This window comes from Podarcis melisellensis (assembly GCF_964234715.1).
Source record: "Podarcis melisellensis genome assembly, chromosome: 12".
Taxonomy (NCBI): Eukaryota; Metazoa; Chordata; class Lepidosauria; order Squamata; family Lacertidae; genus Podarcis; species Podarcis melisellensis.
In genome coordinates, this window is record NC_138544.1 from 54087102 (window position 1) to 54105693 (window position 18592).

The 18592-nt window shown below is 45.7% G+C and overlaps 1 protein-coding gene across 1 annotated transcript; it reads right to left on the reverse strand.

Annotated features, from left to right (window-relative positions):
• Window positions 1–3261: 3261 nt before the first annotated feature.
• On the reverse strand, window positions 3262–17598 carry SEC22C (SEC22 homolog C, vesicle trafficking protein). Its single transcript, XM_081882687.1, has 7 exons — window positions 17464–17598; window positions 13592–13801; window positions 12348–12511; window positions 9718–9897; window positions 8404–8522; window positions 6774–6839; window positions 3262–5539 (listed from the first exon to the last, which is right to left on the reverse strand). The coding sequence occupies exons 2-7, from the start codon at window positions 13771–13773 to the stop codon at window positions 5339–5341; spliced, it is 912 nt and encodes a 303-aa protein (XP_081738813.1). The 5' UTR covers window positions 13774–13801; window positions 17464–17598; the 3' UTR covers window positions 3262–5338.
• Window positions 17599–18592: the final 994 nt, after the last annotated feature.

The following is an 18592-nucleotide window of genomic DNA, read 5'->3' on the forward strand; positions in this document are numbered from 1 at the left end:
TCGCCGCAGCATTCTGCACCCGCTGGAGTTTCTGGGTCAGCTTCAAGGGCAGCCCCACGTAGAGCGAGTTACAATAACCAAGCCTGGAGGTGACCGTCGCATGGATCACTGTGGCCAGATCAGGGCGAGAAAGGTAAGGGACCAACTGCTTAATGTGCCTTTTAATTTCAAAGCGGTGCGGCGTGCTTCAAAATTTCCAAACGTCCTCAGAAATGTTTTAATCTCCCCTTTTCCCTCTGCGTGTGGCGCTCCACTTCTGGCGGTTGGAACACGCCCAGGTCGCTTTTATCCACAACTTCAAAAGGGAAAGCTGCTCCTAATTGCTTCCTCTGCTGACATCAACCAGTGTCCCTGTTTCACAAGCTCAAACAAGAGAAGCGACAGGAGTGTTGTACATACAGATATCTGGAAGAACAAACCATTGAACGCATCCAGGCCTTGCTTTCTTTTTCAGAGTGACGGGAGGTGCAGGGCCAAGAGGGAAACAGATCAAACGCACGAAGGGCTTTGGACCAATTCATTCTGGATCTCATAAAGGAAAACTGGGGAGTGACGGTAGGTTAGTGGCAAAACACATGCTTTGTGTGGGAATGTTCAGGAAGACAGGAGAGGGTATATTGTTTATTAATATCTTTCCTAATTTGCGCTAGCAAGTTCTATAAACCTACAGATCTTTCAGGACCCTGAAGAGTTGCAAGAGGACTTAGGAAAGAGGCAGGACTTACCAGTCCTATGCTGGAGAAATCACAGGTCACAAGTAATTACAAAAAGGTCATTTATTCTTTGACTTTTAATTGCCCGTTAGTTTATATACATATGTACACCCATGCAAATAAAAATGACTTCGACAGCGACGAAAGATCAGTCTTTTTATAATACAGTGCAAAAACATCTCCAGAAAAATGGTACCTCTTTTTCCACACGCAAAAAAAGTATGAAGAATCTCTTTGGTTTGAAAATAAAAAAGGGATGGGAGCTTGCTTAAAATCCTAACCTGCCTGTTGATTTTACAAATTAAAATGTGGCATTAGTTGGCTGTTACTAAAACAAAACTAAAGTGTGAAATGAGGAAGCAGGAATGGGCATCCTTTACTAAAGCAGCACAAAACCATCCTATATGTGTCCTTTTCAAAATACATTCTTAACTCTGCCCCTTTTCAGCATGGTTTTAAATAATCAATTTGTTGGATTGAGTTGTATACAATACCCAATGAAATTATTGGGCACAGCTAACTTAGTTCCATTCAATTCAATGGATCTACTTTGAGTAAAACTTGGTTGGATATAATCCCGTTACGTAAACGAGATACTGTAATGGCACAGCAGTTAACACAGGAAAATTGTTCTAAACACTGCTGTAAAGAGTCAGCGTTCAGTAACGTGATCTACTCAACATCTGGGTTCTGCTGCTTCAGACCGTAGGTCGTGGGGCTCACAGGATAAAACATTTCATTAAGCAAATGAAACCATCTTATCAAGTTGTTAGAAGAAGGGTTCTACTCTAGTCTTCTCCCTTGCACGCTGGTTTTCCATGAGCAGGGAATTTATTCAGCATTGGGGGAATTTCCACCCTGAAAGCCCCCACCCATAGACAAACTCAGGGACAGACCACCTCAGTGAGACCTAGGCTCATAGAATCAAAGAACTTTAGAGCTGGATGGGACCTCGAGGGTCATCTAGTCCAACCCTGGGCAATGCAGGAATCTTTTCCCCCAGTGTGGGTTTCGAACCCACAACCCTGAGATTCTCATGCTGTCTCATTAATTTCCCCAATCAGCCTAGAACATGCCCTTTTTATTTTATTTTATTTTTTAAAAACTCAAAAATATGTGAAAACAGCGTATCAAACTTCTCCTTTGTAAATGACACAGTATCAAAATAATGGTGGCCGTTATGGTCAAGAAGATGGAGCTGTGGGTTTCGGCCTGGCAATCCTTGCTCGCCTTGAGGTTGGTTTGGGCAGCCTGTTAAAGGTAAAGGTAAAGGGACCCCTGACCCTTAGGTCCAGTTGTGACCGACTCTGGGGTAGTGGCGCTCATCTCGCTTTATTGGCTGAGGGAGCCGCCGTACAGCTTCCGGGTCATGTAACCAGCATGACTAAGCCGCTTCTGGCGAACCAGAGCAGTGCACGGAAACACCGTTTACCTTCCTGCCGGAGCGGTACCTATTTATCTACTTGCACTTTGACATGCTTTCGAACTGCTAGGTTGGCAGGAGCAGGGACTGAGCAACGGGAGCTCACCCTGTTGTGGGGATTCGAACCGCCGAGCTTCTGATCAGCAAGTCCTAGGCTCTGTGGTTTAACCCACAGGGCCAGCCGCGTCCCCAACTTAACATTAGGAAGAACTTTTTCCACAGTGCCACGCGCGACCCGGGCAGCCTGTTACCCCATCTGCAAAACCAGGAGGCACTAAGCACACTGGGCTAAGAGGTTGCAGGGAAAAGCAAGACCATAAAGCTTGAAAAGAAATCTTGCTGATTTCATGCGACGTTTCTGTGCATGACGTAATTACACAATTGGAGAAGGAAGCATGCGCGTGTGTGAATGCCCCACAGGTGAAAAGAAAAAGAAAAAAGCGCGTTCCTAAAAAGAAGAGAAGTGCACTTTCTGGCATACTAGTTTTCTATGCTGAAGGGAGTTTGTGCGTTGGTTCATTCAAAAACGCCATCCCTACCCAATCGCTGTACCAAGAGATTTTTCTGACTCTTTGGATAATCTCTAAGCTTGCTGAGGGTCACAGGCTAAGTTTTGAAGAACTTTCCTTTTAAGAAAAAAAAAATGAAAACACAGATGGACGCATTCCACTGATATGCTGAAATCTGAAGGGGAACAAGATGTATTTGGGAAAGAAGCAAAGGAGAGGCAGTGGTTTTGGTAGTGAAGGGGTAGCAGGAGATGATGTGAGTTGCTTTTGTGACTTGAGGTGGGTGTCAGCTATTAAACACACAATGAAGTCTCAGTGTGAGCTACCAGCAGATTTTAGAGAATTCTTAGTTTCTTCAGTTCGCACCTCAAGCTGTCTGCAGACTAAGAAAGTTAATTCTCTTCATCCTTTCCCCACCACTCTCATAGTCGAGAGAAAATACAAAATCCTGAGTAGGGGGGTGAGTCCTGCAGGACATGCAGTGAGGATGAATGTGAGAATGGTTTGAAGCCCAACAAATAACTCTAACCCCAAACTATCACAAGTAAGAGAGTGTCCTGTAAAACATCTTAATCCGTCACCGAGAAAAACTGCATCAAAACTTTACACGACAAACTTTGTTCCAAAAGTTATCAAAAAGGGTTCACAAATGGTGTAAACGCTGGCATATTTCTATACATTAAATACCGGACTGTACAGTGCAGCAGAGGCTGAGAGGAGCACAGGTTCTAGTTACTACTTTCAAAAGTGCATGCTCTTAAATTAAACTCTGTTCACAAATCTTAAATACATCCAATGAGCTGCAATAAGAGTATCAGGAGAGAGAGAACCGGCTCTAGTCTCAGTTACAGGGCAATAGCTTCCTTTAATATGAATCAAATATTCTTACAAAAGTTAAGAAATGTGCCTGAATTGTATCAGGGCGGACCATGAAAGGGAGATTGAAAGTTCCTTCGGGAAATTTTCTGCACACGGAAAGCTGCATTAGGGAGGCTATTGGGAGCCCCTGCCATAGAGCAAGTTGCTTTTTCTTTTTAAAAGGTGTGGGCTGCAAGACAGGAAGGCAGAGAAGCTGGAACTGGAGTCCAGGCTTGTTTCCCTTCTCTATAGACTTGTCAGAAGTCTATCTCTCTCTCTTTTTAGTCTCATTTCCTTAGCCCACGCGACTAGAAACATTTTCGTTTATTTAAGTGAAAGCTAGAACTCTTTAAGAATCACAACAGATGCACCAGTTGCCAGAGGCCACGCTAAACCAGTGTTGTTGCTGGCAGACAACTTGCACCCTGGTTGCTATTTAAAAGCTGTTCAGCTGAAATGTTTTTATCTGCATAGGGAGCAAATGCGGGGGGCTCATTTGTGCTGCCTGATCGCCATCAGTGAGACGATGCCTAGTACTGATATCTCCCACTTGTCTGTTCTGCCAACAGACCTCTTTTTTTTTACCCTGTTCTACCTTCAGTGCTTTTGTACAAACAACACACAGGCCAGGAAGAAAAAGTCCTGAATAGGATGTGCAAGGAACGTCCGCCTGGATAATTTGCAAAGGAACATCAACACCGCTGATGGGGGGTGCATGTTGGGACTGGTAGGGCAGAAGGCAGGGAGCCCAACAGCAGGTGGCGCCAGAGCCAATGACAGGCAGAACCAATCAACTCTATTTTTGCCCCCATCCTCCTTCCTGTTGAGTTACACAAGAGCAACACTGAGACGAAAGAGGAGGAGGAGGAGGAGGAAGCTGACAGAGCCAGTTTCTGGACAGCTTGCGAGCAAGAAAGCAGGCAGGTGAGGCCTGGCTGAGAGCACACCTGGGCTGGTGGGGCAGTGCCTATTTGCCCCAATGGACCACCTTCTACTGATAAACCTCCTATTCAGCTCTTTAGCCTTTTCCTCCTGTTACCTCTAATACATACAAAGCATTTGCCCAGCAACTCGTTCATTACTATTAGTCTAAATGCATGCAAACGGCATCTATTATCTGCATTCGAGATTATATCAGTGGCTACTCCCCTAGCGTAGTCACAATAAGCTGCCTACCATTTAAAGCCACCTTTGCCATAAAAAAGCCACAAACCATTCTATTAGCTCTACCTGTGTCTTAAAACTTGTAGGAGTCGAAAGCCTGGCCTTTGTGGTGCCGTGTGGGTATTTGACCGACCGGAACCTATTTAGAGGTGGTTTCAGCGTGAAAGCAACAATCGCCAACCCTGTACGGCTTGCCTTCTCCAGTGGGGCATGGACTGATGCTCTGGGGTTGTCTAGAGCTCTCCTGCTCTCTGCTTGCAGGACACTACAGATCAGATTATTTGTTTTATTTGTGGTTGCTGGAAACTGCAGCCTATCTTTCTCCCGGAATCCCCGAACAGGAAGGACCCATCAGGTCCTCGGCTCTGCTTTACTCCGGCAAGGGCATCCAGATCATTCTTTAGATTATGTGTGTTGATCTGAAAAGGAATGGTGCTCAAAGGACCCTGCCTTGAGTTGGACACAGTGTATGCCTGTTCCCTTGAGCTTCTATAAACCCACAACAGTGGGCTAAAACCCATTCTTCTGGGAAAGGCTGGGTGACAAAAAAAAAAACCCTCGCCATTTTACACAAGCTGGTTTTGACCAGCGTTAAACACCCCTTTTCCCAAACCAAACATATTTTTTTTAAAAAAAAACAACAACCCGCAGCTGGTATTCCACGATCGTTTTCATACTCCAAAGTCTGGCGGTTTCTCCACAACTTGCCGTGTCAATATCTGATGGGAAGAAAGGGAAGCCACTCCTATGTGGAAAAGTATCTGCCAGATGTTCCTTAACCCATACAGGTAGATGTTGCATAGACAGATTGTGACGAAAAGTACAAAGACCTTTATCTTCCTGGCTGAACTGTAGAATAGGTAAAGGCAGCACTGGAAAAGGAAGAAAACCAGAGAGAAGTTTAGCAACCAGGCTATGAAAGGAAGGGACATATCTTCATATGCAAGAGCTCCTAGGTCCAATCTCTGGCTTCTCCAGGTAGAGCTGAGAATTTCTCCTGTCTGAACCTTCATCTGGCTGTAAATATTAAGATTATATCAGCAAGAATGAGTCTTTCTGTAAAAAAAAAAAGATTTAAATCTAATCTTACTGACTAGTGATTTAAATCAAGTCTTACTGGCAAGTGATTTAAGTCGATTTGATTTCAATCAAATCCACCCTGATTTCACTCCCGTCAAAATAACAACCCCTTATACAACAACTGCAATTTTAACAACAACAAATTGACACATTAAACGATTTATCAAGCTACAGGTGAAGCATTCAAACTATATCCTTGTTCTTCCTGTCTGTGGCAATTATTCTGTCCATGATGCTTCTTCCTGTCCTTGTAAGATATTATGCCTATCTTTTCCCAGTGGTTGCTGTTCACCATCATGCCTTGGGCTAAATAACTCGGCTGGTTAGAGCGCTGTGCTGATAACGCCAAGATTGCAGGTTCGATCCCCATTTGGGACAGCTGCGTATTCCTGCATTGCAGGGGGGTTGGACTAGTTCAGGGGTGGCCAACTCCCAAGAGAATGGGATCTAATGGTAAAGGTAAAAGGACCCTGACCATTAGGTCCAGTCGCGGACGACTCTGGGGTTCTGGCGCTCATCTCGCTTTACTGGCCGAAGGAGCCAGTGTACAGCTTCCGGGTCATGTGGCCAGCATGACTAAGCCACTTCTGGCGAACCAGAGCAGCACAGGAAATGCCGTTTACCTTCCCGCCGGAGTGGTACCTATTTATCTACTTGCACTTTGACGTGCTTTCGAACTGCTAGGTTGGCAGGAGCAGGGGCTGAGCAATGGGAGATCACCCCGTCGCGGGGATTCGAACCGCCGACCTTCTGATCAGCAAGTCCTAGGCTCTGTGGTTTAACCCACAGCGCCACCCGCGTCCCATGAATGCGATCTACTCACAGTTAAAAACTGGCAGTGAGCTACCCCCTTTTGGGGGGATCAGGTCAAAGTTGTTCAGCTTTTCTTAGGGAGGAGGAAAGCCCTCTACCTGTTGGACGTGCCTGGACTAAATGATCCTTAGGGTCCCTTACGACTCTATATTCTATGCAAGACTGTAAATCATGTCACGTCTGGTTTTTGTGGGAAGAAGATAATATACTTACCAACAAAAAGCAGGCTACAAAGGGCAGGAGAAATGCTATCACGTTTCCAATTCCTTTGCGGTCTTCCTGTTGGAAGATGACATTTGAAGGTCAAATTAACTCAGTCGGTGAAAATAAGTCCACAAAGTTATTAGACCATAGGGGGAAAAATACTCTCTTGCCTGCCGATCTATATCTGTGTTAAGTCATCTGCATCTAAAAGGAGGGGGCACAAAGCATTTGGAAAGCCTCCCTGTGTGCAAGCCTGAATGAATTTGTTTCAAGAAGGTACACAGTGGTCTTTATTTTATTACTTCAGCACTCAAAACAACAGAATCAGGAAGGAACTAAACCGGTATTTAACTTACAATTAAGACTGTGTACACAGTGAGTCATGCCACTGGAGAAACAAATGTAAACCAAAGTACTCATCTAGTTCAAAATTATTCCACAGCATTTTTTTTAAAAAAGGAGTTTGTAAAACAATATATTTTTATAGCTCTGAACAAACAACAGCCCCATTTAGGGGGAAATGGTGTTTGCACTCTCATCAACCCCATCAAAGATGTCAAGAGCTCTTCTGAGATAGAACAGTTCATCTGTTTTGCATGCAGTCAGGTTTAATTGGTTCACATTTTACTAGCTTTCAACTTGCACAGAACACTTTGCAATATCTAAGTTACCCTTGCTCTGTTAAAAAGATGGAGAAGGGGCCCCAACTGGGCAAAACATGTAAAATAAGCCTGGATATTTATTTAACTCTCTTTCTGGTTTCGTTACTGTCTTGGACATTGCTTCCGCAGTTGTTTCCCAGTCGAAATTTATCCGCGGCCAATTTGCAGATATTAATTTATTATTTTAATCTGTGTGTCCCACATAAATGTGCCCAAAGTGGCTAATGACATGAAAGCAAAAATTGCAAATCAACGCATCGTTTCAATTAAGGTCTAAATGCCCAATAATGTCATATCATGATCCAAATAAATAACTCATGTTGAAAATATGGATATTATAACATTTTAAATTTATAATAAACTATCAGAAAACGTATCCACTGATATTGGCGGGTTAAAATATAGAAAGCAGAGTCAAATATAAGTGCGTCTGCTGCAATCAGATAATAACGAAAGTATAAACAGCAGCCAATGAATGAAAAACAAAGAAAGTATTTACAATTTCTTTTCATAGAGGCTTAACATGCACACAGTTCCTAGAGGGTTCACTGTGTACTAGAAAGTCTCAAAAATTGAAGTTGCTAACCTTGACATCTCATCTTAAGTAATTATATTTACAGTCACATGTCTGTTGTATAAGCAACTAATGTTCCCTTACCAAAGATCACCACATTAACCCAGCAATGTTAAATTATATTGTGTTGTTGTTGTTGTTGTTGATGGTGATTATAGCCCACTCATCTGGCTGGGTTTCCCCAGCTACTCTGGGCTGTTTCCAGCAGAATATAAAAAGTTATAATGTCAAACATGACTGTGGAAATCAACCCTGCTTGTGGGTTTCCATTAAGATATATATCTTGGCCGCTGTGAAAACAGGATACTGCACTAGAAGAGCCACTGGCCTGATCCCGCAGGGGTCTGGACAGGTACCAAAGAAATTACCAGCCTCCTCGTCCCCATGTCATCTCCGCAGTTACCTGAAATGAATACTCTGCAAGGTGAACGCCTCGGATGAGATTCAGTGCTCCACACATTATGTTGAGAACAAGAGATAAGATTCCCAAAGCAGACACAGGTTGCATTCTGTGAGCAGGAGCTTCAGGCCAGTTCAAGAAGGAAAGGAATGAGAAAGAGAGAGTGAGACTGGTGAGCACTGCTATGTCGTTCACAGCCATTTCTCATGTTTCTTACGTACCCTGGTGTCTGAATTAGTTCCACACAGCATCATTTGCAAAGCACTTATTCCTGTATCCCCTCTTGAGAGATCAAGATCTGGGTAACAATACTGATCTACCCAACAGAGTTATTTAACAAAACAAGTCACTTTTAGTGTGTTTAAAGTTTCATGTAAAGTTCTGATAGTACTACAGTGGTGCCTCGCAAGACGAAATTAATTCGTTCCGTGAGGCTCTTCGTATAGCGGTTTTTTCGTCTTGCGAAGCAAGCCCATTGACAGCTTAGCGGATTAGCGCTATTAGCAGTTTAGCGGCTTTTAGCGATCAGCTGTTAAGCGGCTATCAGTGGATCAGCTGATAAGTGGCTTATCAGCTTAGGAAAAAGGGGGGGGAGGGAAAAAAACCCGAAGGAACTCGCAAGACTTTTTCGTCTTGCGAAGCAAGCCCATAGGGAAATTCGTTTTGCGAAGCGCCTCCAAAACGGAAAACCCTTTCGTCTAGCGGGTTTTCCGTCTTGCGAGGTGTTCGTCTTGCGGGGCACCACTGTATAAAGTAAAGGGATCCCTGACCATTAGGTCCAGTCGTGACCAACTCTGGGGTTGCGGCACTCACCTCACTTTATTGGCCGAGGGAGCCAGCGTAAAGCTTCCAGGTCATGTGGCTGCATTACTAAGCTGCTTCTGGCGAACCAGAGCAGCGCACGAAAGCGCCGTTTACCTTCCCACCGGAGCGGTACCTATTTATCTACTTGCACTTTGACGTGCTTTCGAACTGCTAGGTTGGCAGGAGCAGGGACTGAGCAACAGGAGCTCACCCCGTTGTGGGGATTCAAACTGCCGAGCTTCTGATCGGCAAGTCCTAAACTCTGTGGTTTAACCCACAGCGCCACCCACGTCCCGATAGTACTATAGCATCCAAATAATATGCCACAACTATTACAGAAGTGAATAGGATGCCTTTGAAAGCTCTTATTTGTTCTTGTATTTTTGGCTGTGACTATGGCCTATCAACTGGAACTATTAGTGAAATGCTGTAAAGTTAACTAACAAGTAAATGTAGCCAACCAGCTCCTGAGTGTGGCTAGCAAAGAATCCACCTTTGCGGACTGCGACTCACCAGATTCCATGTGGAGCTCCGTGTGGCCGTTCACAATCCCATTCCTCAGCTCCGCATCTTCCAACTTCACAAGTGCAGGAGGCCGCAAGAGGAGCTCTTCCTGGATCTTTTCCAAGTTGAACTTCATCTGTGCGCAGTTTGTGTAATTGAAACGACCTTTGACTTTTTGAATGACATTGTCTGCATCAGAGAAGCCAGAAAAGTCATCACTGAAAGTAAGAGAATTGCCATGGGACTGGCTGAATGCAGAGGAGTGGCAGGAGGCAAACACTGGGGAACCGCGCCCCCCTCCCCAAAAGAAGAAGGCTGAGAGCAAGGGAAGAGGTGGTGGGATGAAGATGGGAGAGAGAAGAGGATGCAGACTGGGAATAGGAGGCATCAGAAGCTGAAGAGGTAACAGGGTTTAGTGAGCAGGGAGAGTCTGCGGTAGAAAGCAGCCCAGAAGCAGAGACAGAAGCAGAAGCTGGAGTGGGACGGGCAAGAGGCAAAAATCAGGCAGGCTGCTGAAAAAGCTGGGGGGGTCCTCCCCCTCCTGCTGCAACCAGCTCTCCTCCCCGCTGGTCTCCCAGAACCAGAAGAGGTGTGAAGAAGGCAGAGCAAAAGGCAAGGTGGCAAAGTCTCAGATTGCTTGGGAAGGACCCAGGGTTGGAGGAGACTTAGGGAACGGTGGGAAGGCAGGACCTTCCGTCCTCACAACTGCCTCATTGGGGCAAGATCTACCAGAAAGGGTTGCTGTGCTCACTAGGCTTGGCCTCCTCAGCTGTTTTGTTTCTTTGGACAAAGAGTTAACTTCACTGACGCCACGTGAGTCACGCCTGACCTGCTCCTGACAAAATGCATGCAAATATGCTCCCTTGGTGAAACATATGCAGCCCGTGGAACTAACCTTTTCCAAGTGCCAGATTTGTACAGAATTGATATTCGGTGCAGAATAGATGCAGCCTGGTCAAATGTGCCACAGCTTCCATGGAATAAGTACTGGCTTGCAAAAGAAAGCAATAAGGAATGTACCTTCCCAGGGGCTGGCCGGGGTGGGGGGAGAAGCACTGACCACTTGATGCTACTATAGGGCTACTGGAAGTACACAAGTACATCCATCAGAAATCACTGGGAGAGGGTCTTGTTTGTATGCTGGCACTGGCCTAAGAGGATCTGTCCTGGAGTGTCAACACAAGGGGGCTTGTGAAGAAGGCGCTGCAGAGACTGTACTTTTTGAGAATTCTAAGGAAAAACCATCTTCCGCAGAAACTGCTGCTTGCCTTCTATCACTGTGCCATTGAGAGCGTGCTCACTTATGGCTTATGTGTGTGGTACGGAAGCTGTACTACCCAGGACAGGATGGGGTTGTGCAGAGTTGTTAAGGCAGCAGAGAGCATTGTTGGCTGCCCACTCTCCACCTTAGAGCAGATTTATGCCACAAGGTGCCATAGGAAGGCACTGGACATAGTGAAAGATCCATCACATCCTGGTCACTGTCTCTTCGAGCTCCTGCCGTCGGGATGGAGATACAGGACGATGAAGACAAGAACGAGCCGTCTTAAGAACAGCTTCTTCTCCAGAGCGATCTCGGCCCTGAATGGGAAGCCTGGACTTTGAAAGTCATCTAATCTTCCTTGCTGTATTATACTGTATTGTTTTAATTAGTGTTTTTATAGTTGTTTTGATTTTGTGTGGAGTGCCCTACCTGGGTGGATGGAGCAGCCATGTAATTTCATTGTCCCCGAGAGGGGGCAATGACAATAAAGATATTAACTAATTAACTTAACTAACTAACTCTATAAGACGAACTTTTTCTCTCCTAAAAAGTATGGAGAAATGTGTGTGCGTCTTATGGAGCAAATGCAGGCTGCGCAGCTATCCCAGAAGCCAGAACAGCAAGAGGGATTGCTGCACAGCGATCCCTCTTGCTGTTCTGGCTTCTGGGATTCAGAATATTTTTCCTCTTCCAAAAACTAGGTGTGTCTTATGGTCTGCATCTTATAGAGCAAAAAATACGGTACTTCCACCATTGGAAGCAGTAGGCCTCTGAATACCAGTTCCTAGGAATCACAAGGGGGGAGAAAGGGCTGTTGCACTCAGGTCCTGCTTGCAGGCCTCCCATGGGCGTTTGGTTAACCACTGTGAGAACAGGATGCCAGACTAGGTGGGCCGCTGGCCTGATCCAGCAGGGATCTTCTTATGTTATCATGCAAGGGAGAAGGACACACAAGGAGTTTCTACAGAATTAAGAACTGCTGCTTTCACTGAACAAGTAGCTCATCTGAAGCAAATGGTCCTCATCCTTAACCTAACTTGGATGGGCTTAAGACCTTGAATACTCCAGCACCACATATGTGGGCAAAATGTTCAACGCCTTCTACTTCTTTTACCATCAGCAGTCTCCAAGGGCAACCCCAAATAAGTATTACAAATAAAGAGATTATTTCACTGTTTGGGCAGGATGGTTATCGCTGTGCTTCCTCTCTGGCAGATACCATCAATTAAGGTTAGGGCCATTAAGATGTATCAGCAAGTATAAGGCAGAATGTTAGCCGGGCTTCTTGATTTATTTGAAATGTGATGATTGCTACCAAATCCTGAAGAGGTGGTGGAGGAGGAGGAGGAAGAGACAGAGCAAGCATGGTACACACCAAATTCTAGAAAAGCATACGGTCTGGTAGCCAGGCCCACACTGGTGGCATCATAGGTAGTGGCAAACTCCCACTGGAGCTCTTCCAGAAAGCAGAACGCCATGGCAGCTGGGAAACTGCTGGTGCAAATCCCCATGCAGGCCACGTCTCCAGAAGAATGAAAGCTGAGAAGAAGAAAAATCCAGGATTCACTAAGACCACCAGACACAAACTTAACTAAGGGACCTGAGCAGCAAAAAACAAACACCCAATAGCTGCAGTCACAGCTCCGCACCTAGAATCCCCACACAGGAGTCAGCAACCTTTTTCAGCCGTGGGCCGGTCCACCGTCCCTCAGACCATGTGGTGGGCCAGACTATATTTTGAAAAAAAATATGAACAAATTCCTATGCCCCACAAATAACTCAGAGATGCATTTTAAATAAAAGGACACATTCTACTCATGTAAAAACACCAGGCAGGCCACACAAATAACCCAGAGATGCATTTTAAATAACACGACACATTCTACTCATGTAAAAACACGCTGATTCCCGGACTGTCTGCGGGCCAGATTGAGAAAGCGATTGAGCCACACCCGGCTCCCGGCCTTAGGTTGCCTACCCCTGCTTGTAGGAGATGGGGTTGTTTGCTGTTCAAGCACAGAACTGCATCCCTTGCCTGAAACAGACAGACTGTGAGCCTTCCACTTCCACTGGTTTTAAAGAATATCTCTCAATATGCAGGGGGTAGGCTGCTGCCCAGAGTTGTAGAAACACTACCCTTTGCTGAGCTTGATGGTATCGGAGACCACAGCTATGGATGTGTGCTTAACTTGCATGTTATCAGGAAGTAACCTTGGACAAAGCAGAAAGATGTTACAGAGAGGCTTGGCCAGACATTCTACTTGACTTTAGCACCCCTCATTTTTGGAATCTGAAAAATCCAATATGCTCTTACATGTCATCTAAGAGGCATCAACCATGGCATGTTCATCCACCTAAAAAAAGATTGTTTATTCAGGCTTTCCCTGATGGCTGTAGGTTGTTTTGTTTTTCAGATTGTGACAGTATGCATCTCTTAAATTTTAGCTGGGATTTTATTACCATACCTTTTCTAGTAACTATAGATACATATTTTAATGAACCAGAGTACAAATTGTGTAAATACATAAATAAAATGTTACTATCAAGGGAACACACATGAAGGTACCCATCAAGGCAATTTCAGGGGAAACATTTCTGCCAAGCTGAAACATGACTTACTGTATACTGAGGTCACGTTCTTTGGCTGTCCCGCGCTCTGGATACTGTGTCAGAATGGATGACAAGGTCTTGAGCCTCTTCCTGCATTCCAAGAAGTCCTGGTCTAGGTGGAAGTCCGTGGAGGCAGAGAGTGGAAGTCCATCCCTCACCCGAACCACGCAGGCAAAGAGGATCATGGACATCCTCCACAGGAGAACTCATGGGGGCAACCTGGAAAAAGTATTTCGTTTACTCAATGTATTCATTTGTAGCAGAGACATCACCTTGCCAACAAAGGTCCGTATAGTTAAAGCTATGGTTTTCCCCAGTAGTGATGTATGGGAGTGAGAGCTGGACTATAAAGAAGGCTGATCGCCGAAGAATTTACGCTTTTGAATTCTGGTGCTGGAGGAGACTCTTGAGAGTCAAATGGACTGCAAGAAGATCAAACCTCTCCATTCTGAAGGAAATCAGCCCTGAGTGCTCACTGGAAGGACAGAACCTGAAACTGAGGCTCCAAGACTTTGCCCCCCTCATGAGAAGAGAAGACTCCCTGGAAAAGACCCTGATGTTGGGAAAGATGGAGGGCACAAGGAGAAGGGGACAGCAGAGGACGAGATGGTTGGACAGTTTTCTCAAAGCTAGCAGCATGAGTTTGACCAAACTGCGGGAGGCAGTGGAAGATAGGAGTGCCTGGCGTGCTCTGGTCCATGGGGTCACGAAGAGTCGGACACGACTAAACAACATTCATTTGCTCCTCTTTGAGCAAAACCTCCCACCGCAGCCAACACGGTTTAAAATGAAGAGTTACAATACATAAACCCACATACACAATATATATAACAGCATAAAACAACAGCAGCAATGTGTTGTTGTTTTTCCCCCAGCCTGACTAAAAGTGGACCAGCTCTCTCAGGAGGTTGTGAATTCTTTTTCCTTGGAGGTTTTTATGCAGAGGTTGGATGGCCATCTGTCATGGATGCTTTAGCTGAGATTCCTGCATTGCAGGGGGTTGGACTAGATGACCCTTGGGTCCCTTCCAACTCTCCAATTCTATGATTCTACGGAAAGCAATGCAGAGCTCCACACTGGAGAACCACGCGTGGCTCCTTGGACTATAAGAGGAACAATAGATAAAATAACTAATGGATTTTTGAACGCCACGTGGCAGTGAGAAAACATCACCAAGCTGTGGAGAGCATTCCCGAGTCGGTGTAACACAACTGAACAGGGGGGTTTAAGTAAGCAGAGGGATTCAGTGAAGGACCCGTGAATATATTCTATTTAGTTACTTTTACACATCAAATTTAAGAAAATATATCAAAAGGGAAAGAAAGTTCAATGACAATAAGCGCGGTGTGCACACACTGAAAAATAAAAAAAAGCCAAGATCTTTATCACCAGGGAAGTTCAGGAAGTAGTGTCTTTTCTGAAAGTGCAACAGGGGTGGGTTTGATTTTGTTTTTAAATTCAAGTAGGCTGTCATTTCAAGTGAGAATAATACTCTGTTGGGAGCCACCCAGAGTGGCTGGAACAACCTAGTCAGATGGGTAGCATACAAATAATGAAAGTATTATTTATTATTATTATTACTATTATTATTATTATTATTATTACTATCTACTCCTCTCTGCAAGTGTCCTAAGGCTAAAGAACACAAGCAGTACTGTCAGTGGGTTGGGTTTCTCATATTTTGTAAATATATATAAACCACATTATTTAACCACACATCACAGTCTATAGAACAGAAGCATAACTGTCTAATCTTAAAAGATAAATAATCCACCACGTTGCACAATACTTCAGCCAGGTTCCAAAGGAGAATTCCAACTATGAACTTCCCTCAATGAATCTCAGTTGTCTGTATTTGCTGTATTCAGGATGAACATGCCGTTCCTAACAACTTAACATGTTAATGTTCTGTTTAGAGCTCGATAAGCTCTTTAATCCTGCAGACATTGAAAAGCTCTTTAATCCCAGCAGGTTCATATATATCCAGTTCTAAATGGGCACCGAATGCATTGTTATAAATACCAGGGCATACAGGTAGCACTAAACTAACTCATTGCTTGCCCGCCCTTTCCTTCCAAACTTAAGCAGTTCTGCAGCAACAGGATCCCTCCTCAAAACTGGATTTCTACACACACTTTATCCAGAACAAGCTAAGCTACATCTTAAACCAATACATTTTTCCCCATTTTAAGCCACTCTTTCCCCACCTACAGTTCAAAACTATCTAAATACCCTTTCCATAGCTTTGTCTTGATACTGTAAACCAACCCATGAGCTACTGAAAGTAATGGGGCCGGTTATATACCCAGCTGTCCTTTTTCAAAAACGAACTGTCAGTGTTTTTTGTGTTGAATATATGCTATCTGGTAATTTGCGGACCTGATAGGTATCGAAAGCCATTTGCACATAACAAAATATGTATTTTATCAAAGTAATCGTTGAACTGAAATACAGTTAACAATTACAGATAGGTAGCCGTGTTGGTCTGCCATAGTCAAAACAAAAAAAATTCCTTCCAGTAGCACCTTAAAGACCAACTAAGTTAGTTCTTGGTATGAGCTTTCGTGTGCATGCACACGAAAGCTCGTACCAAGAACTAACTTAGTTGGTCTTTAAGGTGCTACTGGAAGGAATTTTTTTTGTTTTGACTACAGTTAACAAGTTTGTCTTATAGTTTGGAAATGCACATTCAGGTGTGTTTTTTCCTTTAAATTTTTTTGGGGCCCCCAAGAGAGTGGGGCCCTAAGCTGTCGCTTGTTTAGCATAAGTCCGGCACTGCATTTGCTACACGTGCAGAATGTGTGTGAGAGGGATTTATTCGTGCAATTTGTTTCACAACCTTCACCCAGGGCCGGATTTAGGTTTGAGGAGGCCCTACAGAGCCTAGGACTAGCCAATCAGAAGGTCGGCTGTTTGAATCCCTGCGACAGGGTGAGCTCCTGTTGCTCGGTCCCTGCTCCTGCCAACCTAGCAGTTCGAAAGCATGTCAAAGTGCAAGTAGATAAATAGGTACTGTTCTGGCAGGAAGGTAAACGGCGTTTCCGTGCGCTGCTCTGGTTCTCCAGAAGCGGCTTAGTCATGTTGGCCACATCACCCGGAAGCTGTACACCGGCTCCCTCAGCCAATAAAGCGAGATGAGTGCCGCAACCCCAGATTCGGTCACGACTGGACCTAATGGTCAGGGGTCCCTTTACACTACTGAAGGTAATGGGACCCTTTATATGTGATATTTTAGGGAGCAGGCTAGCAGGCAGGGCCCGTGACTTACATCATAGGAACCTGCACAACACAAAACACTGCTGCTGTATGTAGGTTTTATTTGTTTTTCATCTTATATTTTGGAAATGTACATCCAGGTTCTTTTTAATTTAATTTTTTTTGGGGGGGGCAAGAGAATGGGGCCCTAAGCTATAGCTTGAACAGGATAAATCCGGCACTGCATTTGCTACACGTGCAGAGAGAAGAGTGTGGGAGGGATTTTAATACTTTGTTGGAAGCCGCCCAGAGTGGCTGGGGAAGCCCAGCCAGATGGGCGGGGTACAAATAATAAATTATTATTATTATTATTATTATTATTATTATTATTATTATTATTATTATTATTTATTCGTGCAATTTGTTTCACGCCTTCCACCCCCAGAGTGGCGCACGCGGCCCCTTCCTTTCTCCCCTTCAGCCTCACAACAGCCCCGTGAGGTAGGCCCAGAATTGCGCCCATTCCCCCTTCAGTCCCAACAAGGTCCCTCTCTCTCTCTCTCTCTCCTCCGCTTGCCGCGCCCCCTTCCGACGGTCACCCCCGACGCGTGACCAACACGCTTCCTTCAGCCAACGGCCTCTGCCCTCCCCCCCCCCCATTCCCCGAGGCCTCCCTCCCGCCTCACCTCGCCCTCTCCCCTCGGGGCCTGGCCGTCGCAGCGGCCGCGCAGGCAGCGGAGGAAGCGGCGTCCCCCACAACAAACGCGCCCGGCCCGTCCATTTCCGGCTACAGAGATGGAGGCGGACGGAGCGGATCGCCATAGAGGCGCCGGCGGGAGAGCGTCGCGCGGCGGCGGCGGCAGCCTCCCGTTGCAAGTCCCGCGTGCCCTAAGAGGTAGAATGCGCAACCTGAACTTCCGGTTGTGAGTCGAGGACCCTCCACCCTCCATAGGATTATAATAAGACACGTTATTTTAGGTTAATGGGCAAAATTAGGCCACAACTTTTATTGGCCACAGCGTGTGAGTAGTATTGGCTTAGACCGCCGCGGCGGGAGCCGCCTCCCGTTGCAAGTCCCGCGTGCCCTAAGAGGTAGAAGCCAAATGCACAACGTGAACTTCCGGTTCCGAAACGGAGGGGCGCCTCCGTGCGAAGAGTACCTGCGTAGACAGAGGAGCGGCGCCGCTCCCCACATGTTGAACTACAACTCCCATCAGCCTTGGCCGTTGGCCGTACTTGTTGGAGCTGATGGGGGTGGGGGGAGTGTCATCGAATCAGGGTTGGAAGGCATCCCGAGGGTCATCTAGCCTAGGGCAAACTCCGGCCCTCCAGATGTTTGGGACTACAATTCCCATCATCCCTGACCACTGGTCCTGTTAGCTAGGGATGATGGGAATTGTAGTCCTAGCCCAACCCCTTGATGCTCCAACTCTTGCCTTTCGTAACGGCGGTGCCCGGCTGTAGATTTTGCTGTTTTCCATCAGAGAGATTGGCAAGAGTTGGAGCATCAAGGGGTTGGGCTAGGACTACAATTCCCATCATCCCTAGCTAACAGGACCAGTGGTCAGGGATGGTGGGAATTGTAGTCCCAAACATCTGGAGGGCTATTTTGTGGCATTTTGGTTGGACCTCATAAAGGCAATGTGCCACTGAGGATTTCGTCGTCGTCCTCCCTCTCCCGCTCTTATGAATCAACCTTTGTTTCCTATGGGCAAGGCCAGGGCTGTAAGGAGGCTGCACATTTTGGACAGCGCCCAAGAAATGAAAAAGCCAGGATCAAAGGGGAAAGGGCCAAGACCATTGTAAGGGTTCAGA

Coding starts and splice junctions, on each gene's coding strand:
- SEC22C (XM_081882687.1), bottom strand. CDS start 13,773: ATGTCCATGATCCTCTTTGCCTGCGTGGTTCGGGTGAGGGATGGACTT. Junction 12,512..13,591: donor GAACGTGACCTCAGTATACA/GTAAGTCATGTT, acceptor TCTTCTTCTCAG/CTTTCATTCTTCTGGAGACG. Junction 6,840..8,403: donor TTGCAGAGTATTCATTTCAG/GTAACTGCGGAG, acceptor ATCTTCCAACAG/GAAGACCGCAAAGGAATTGG.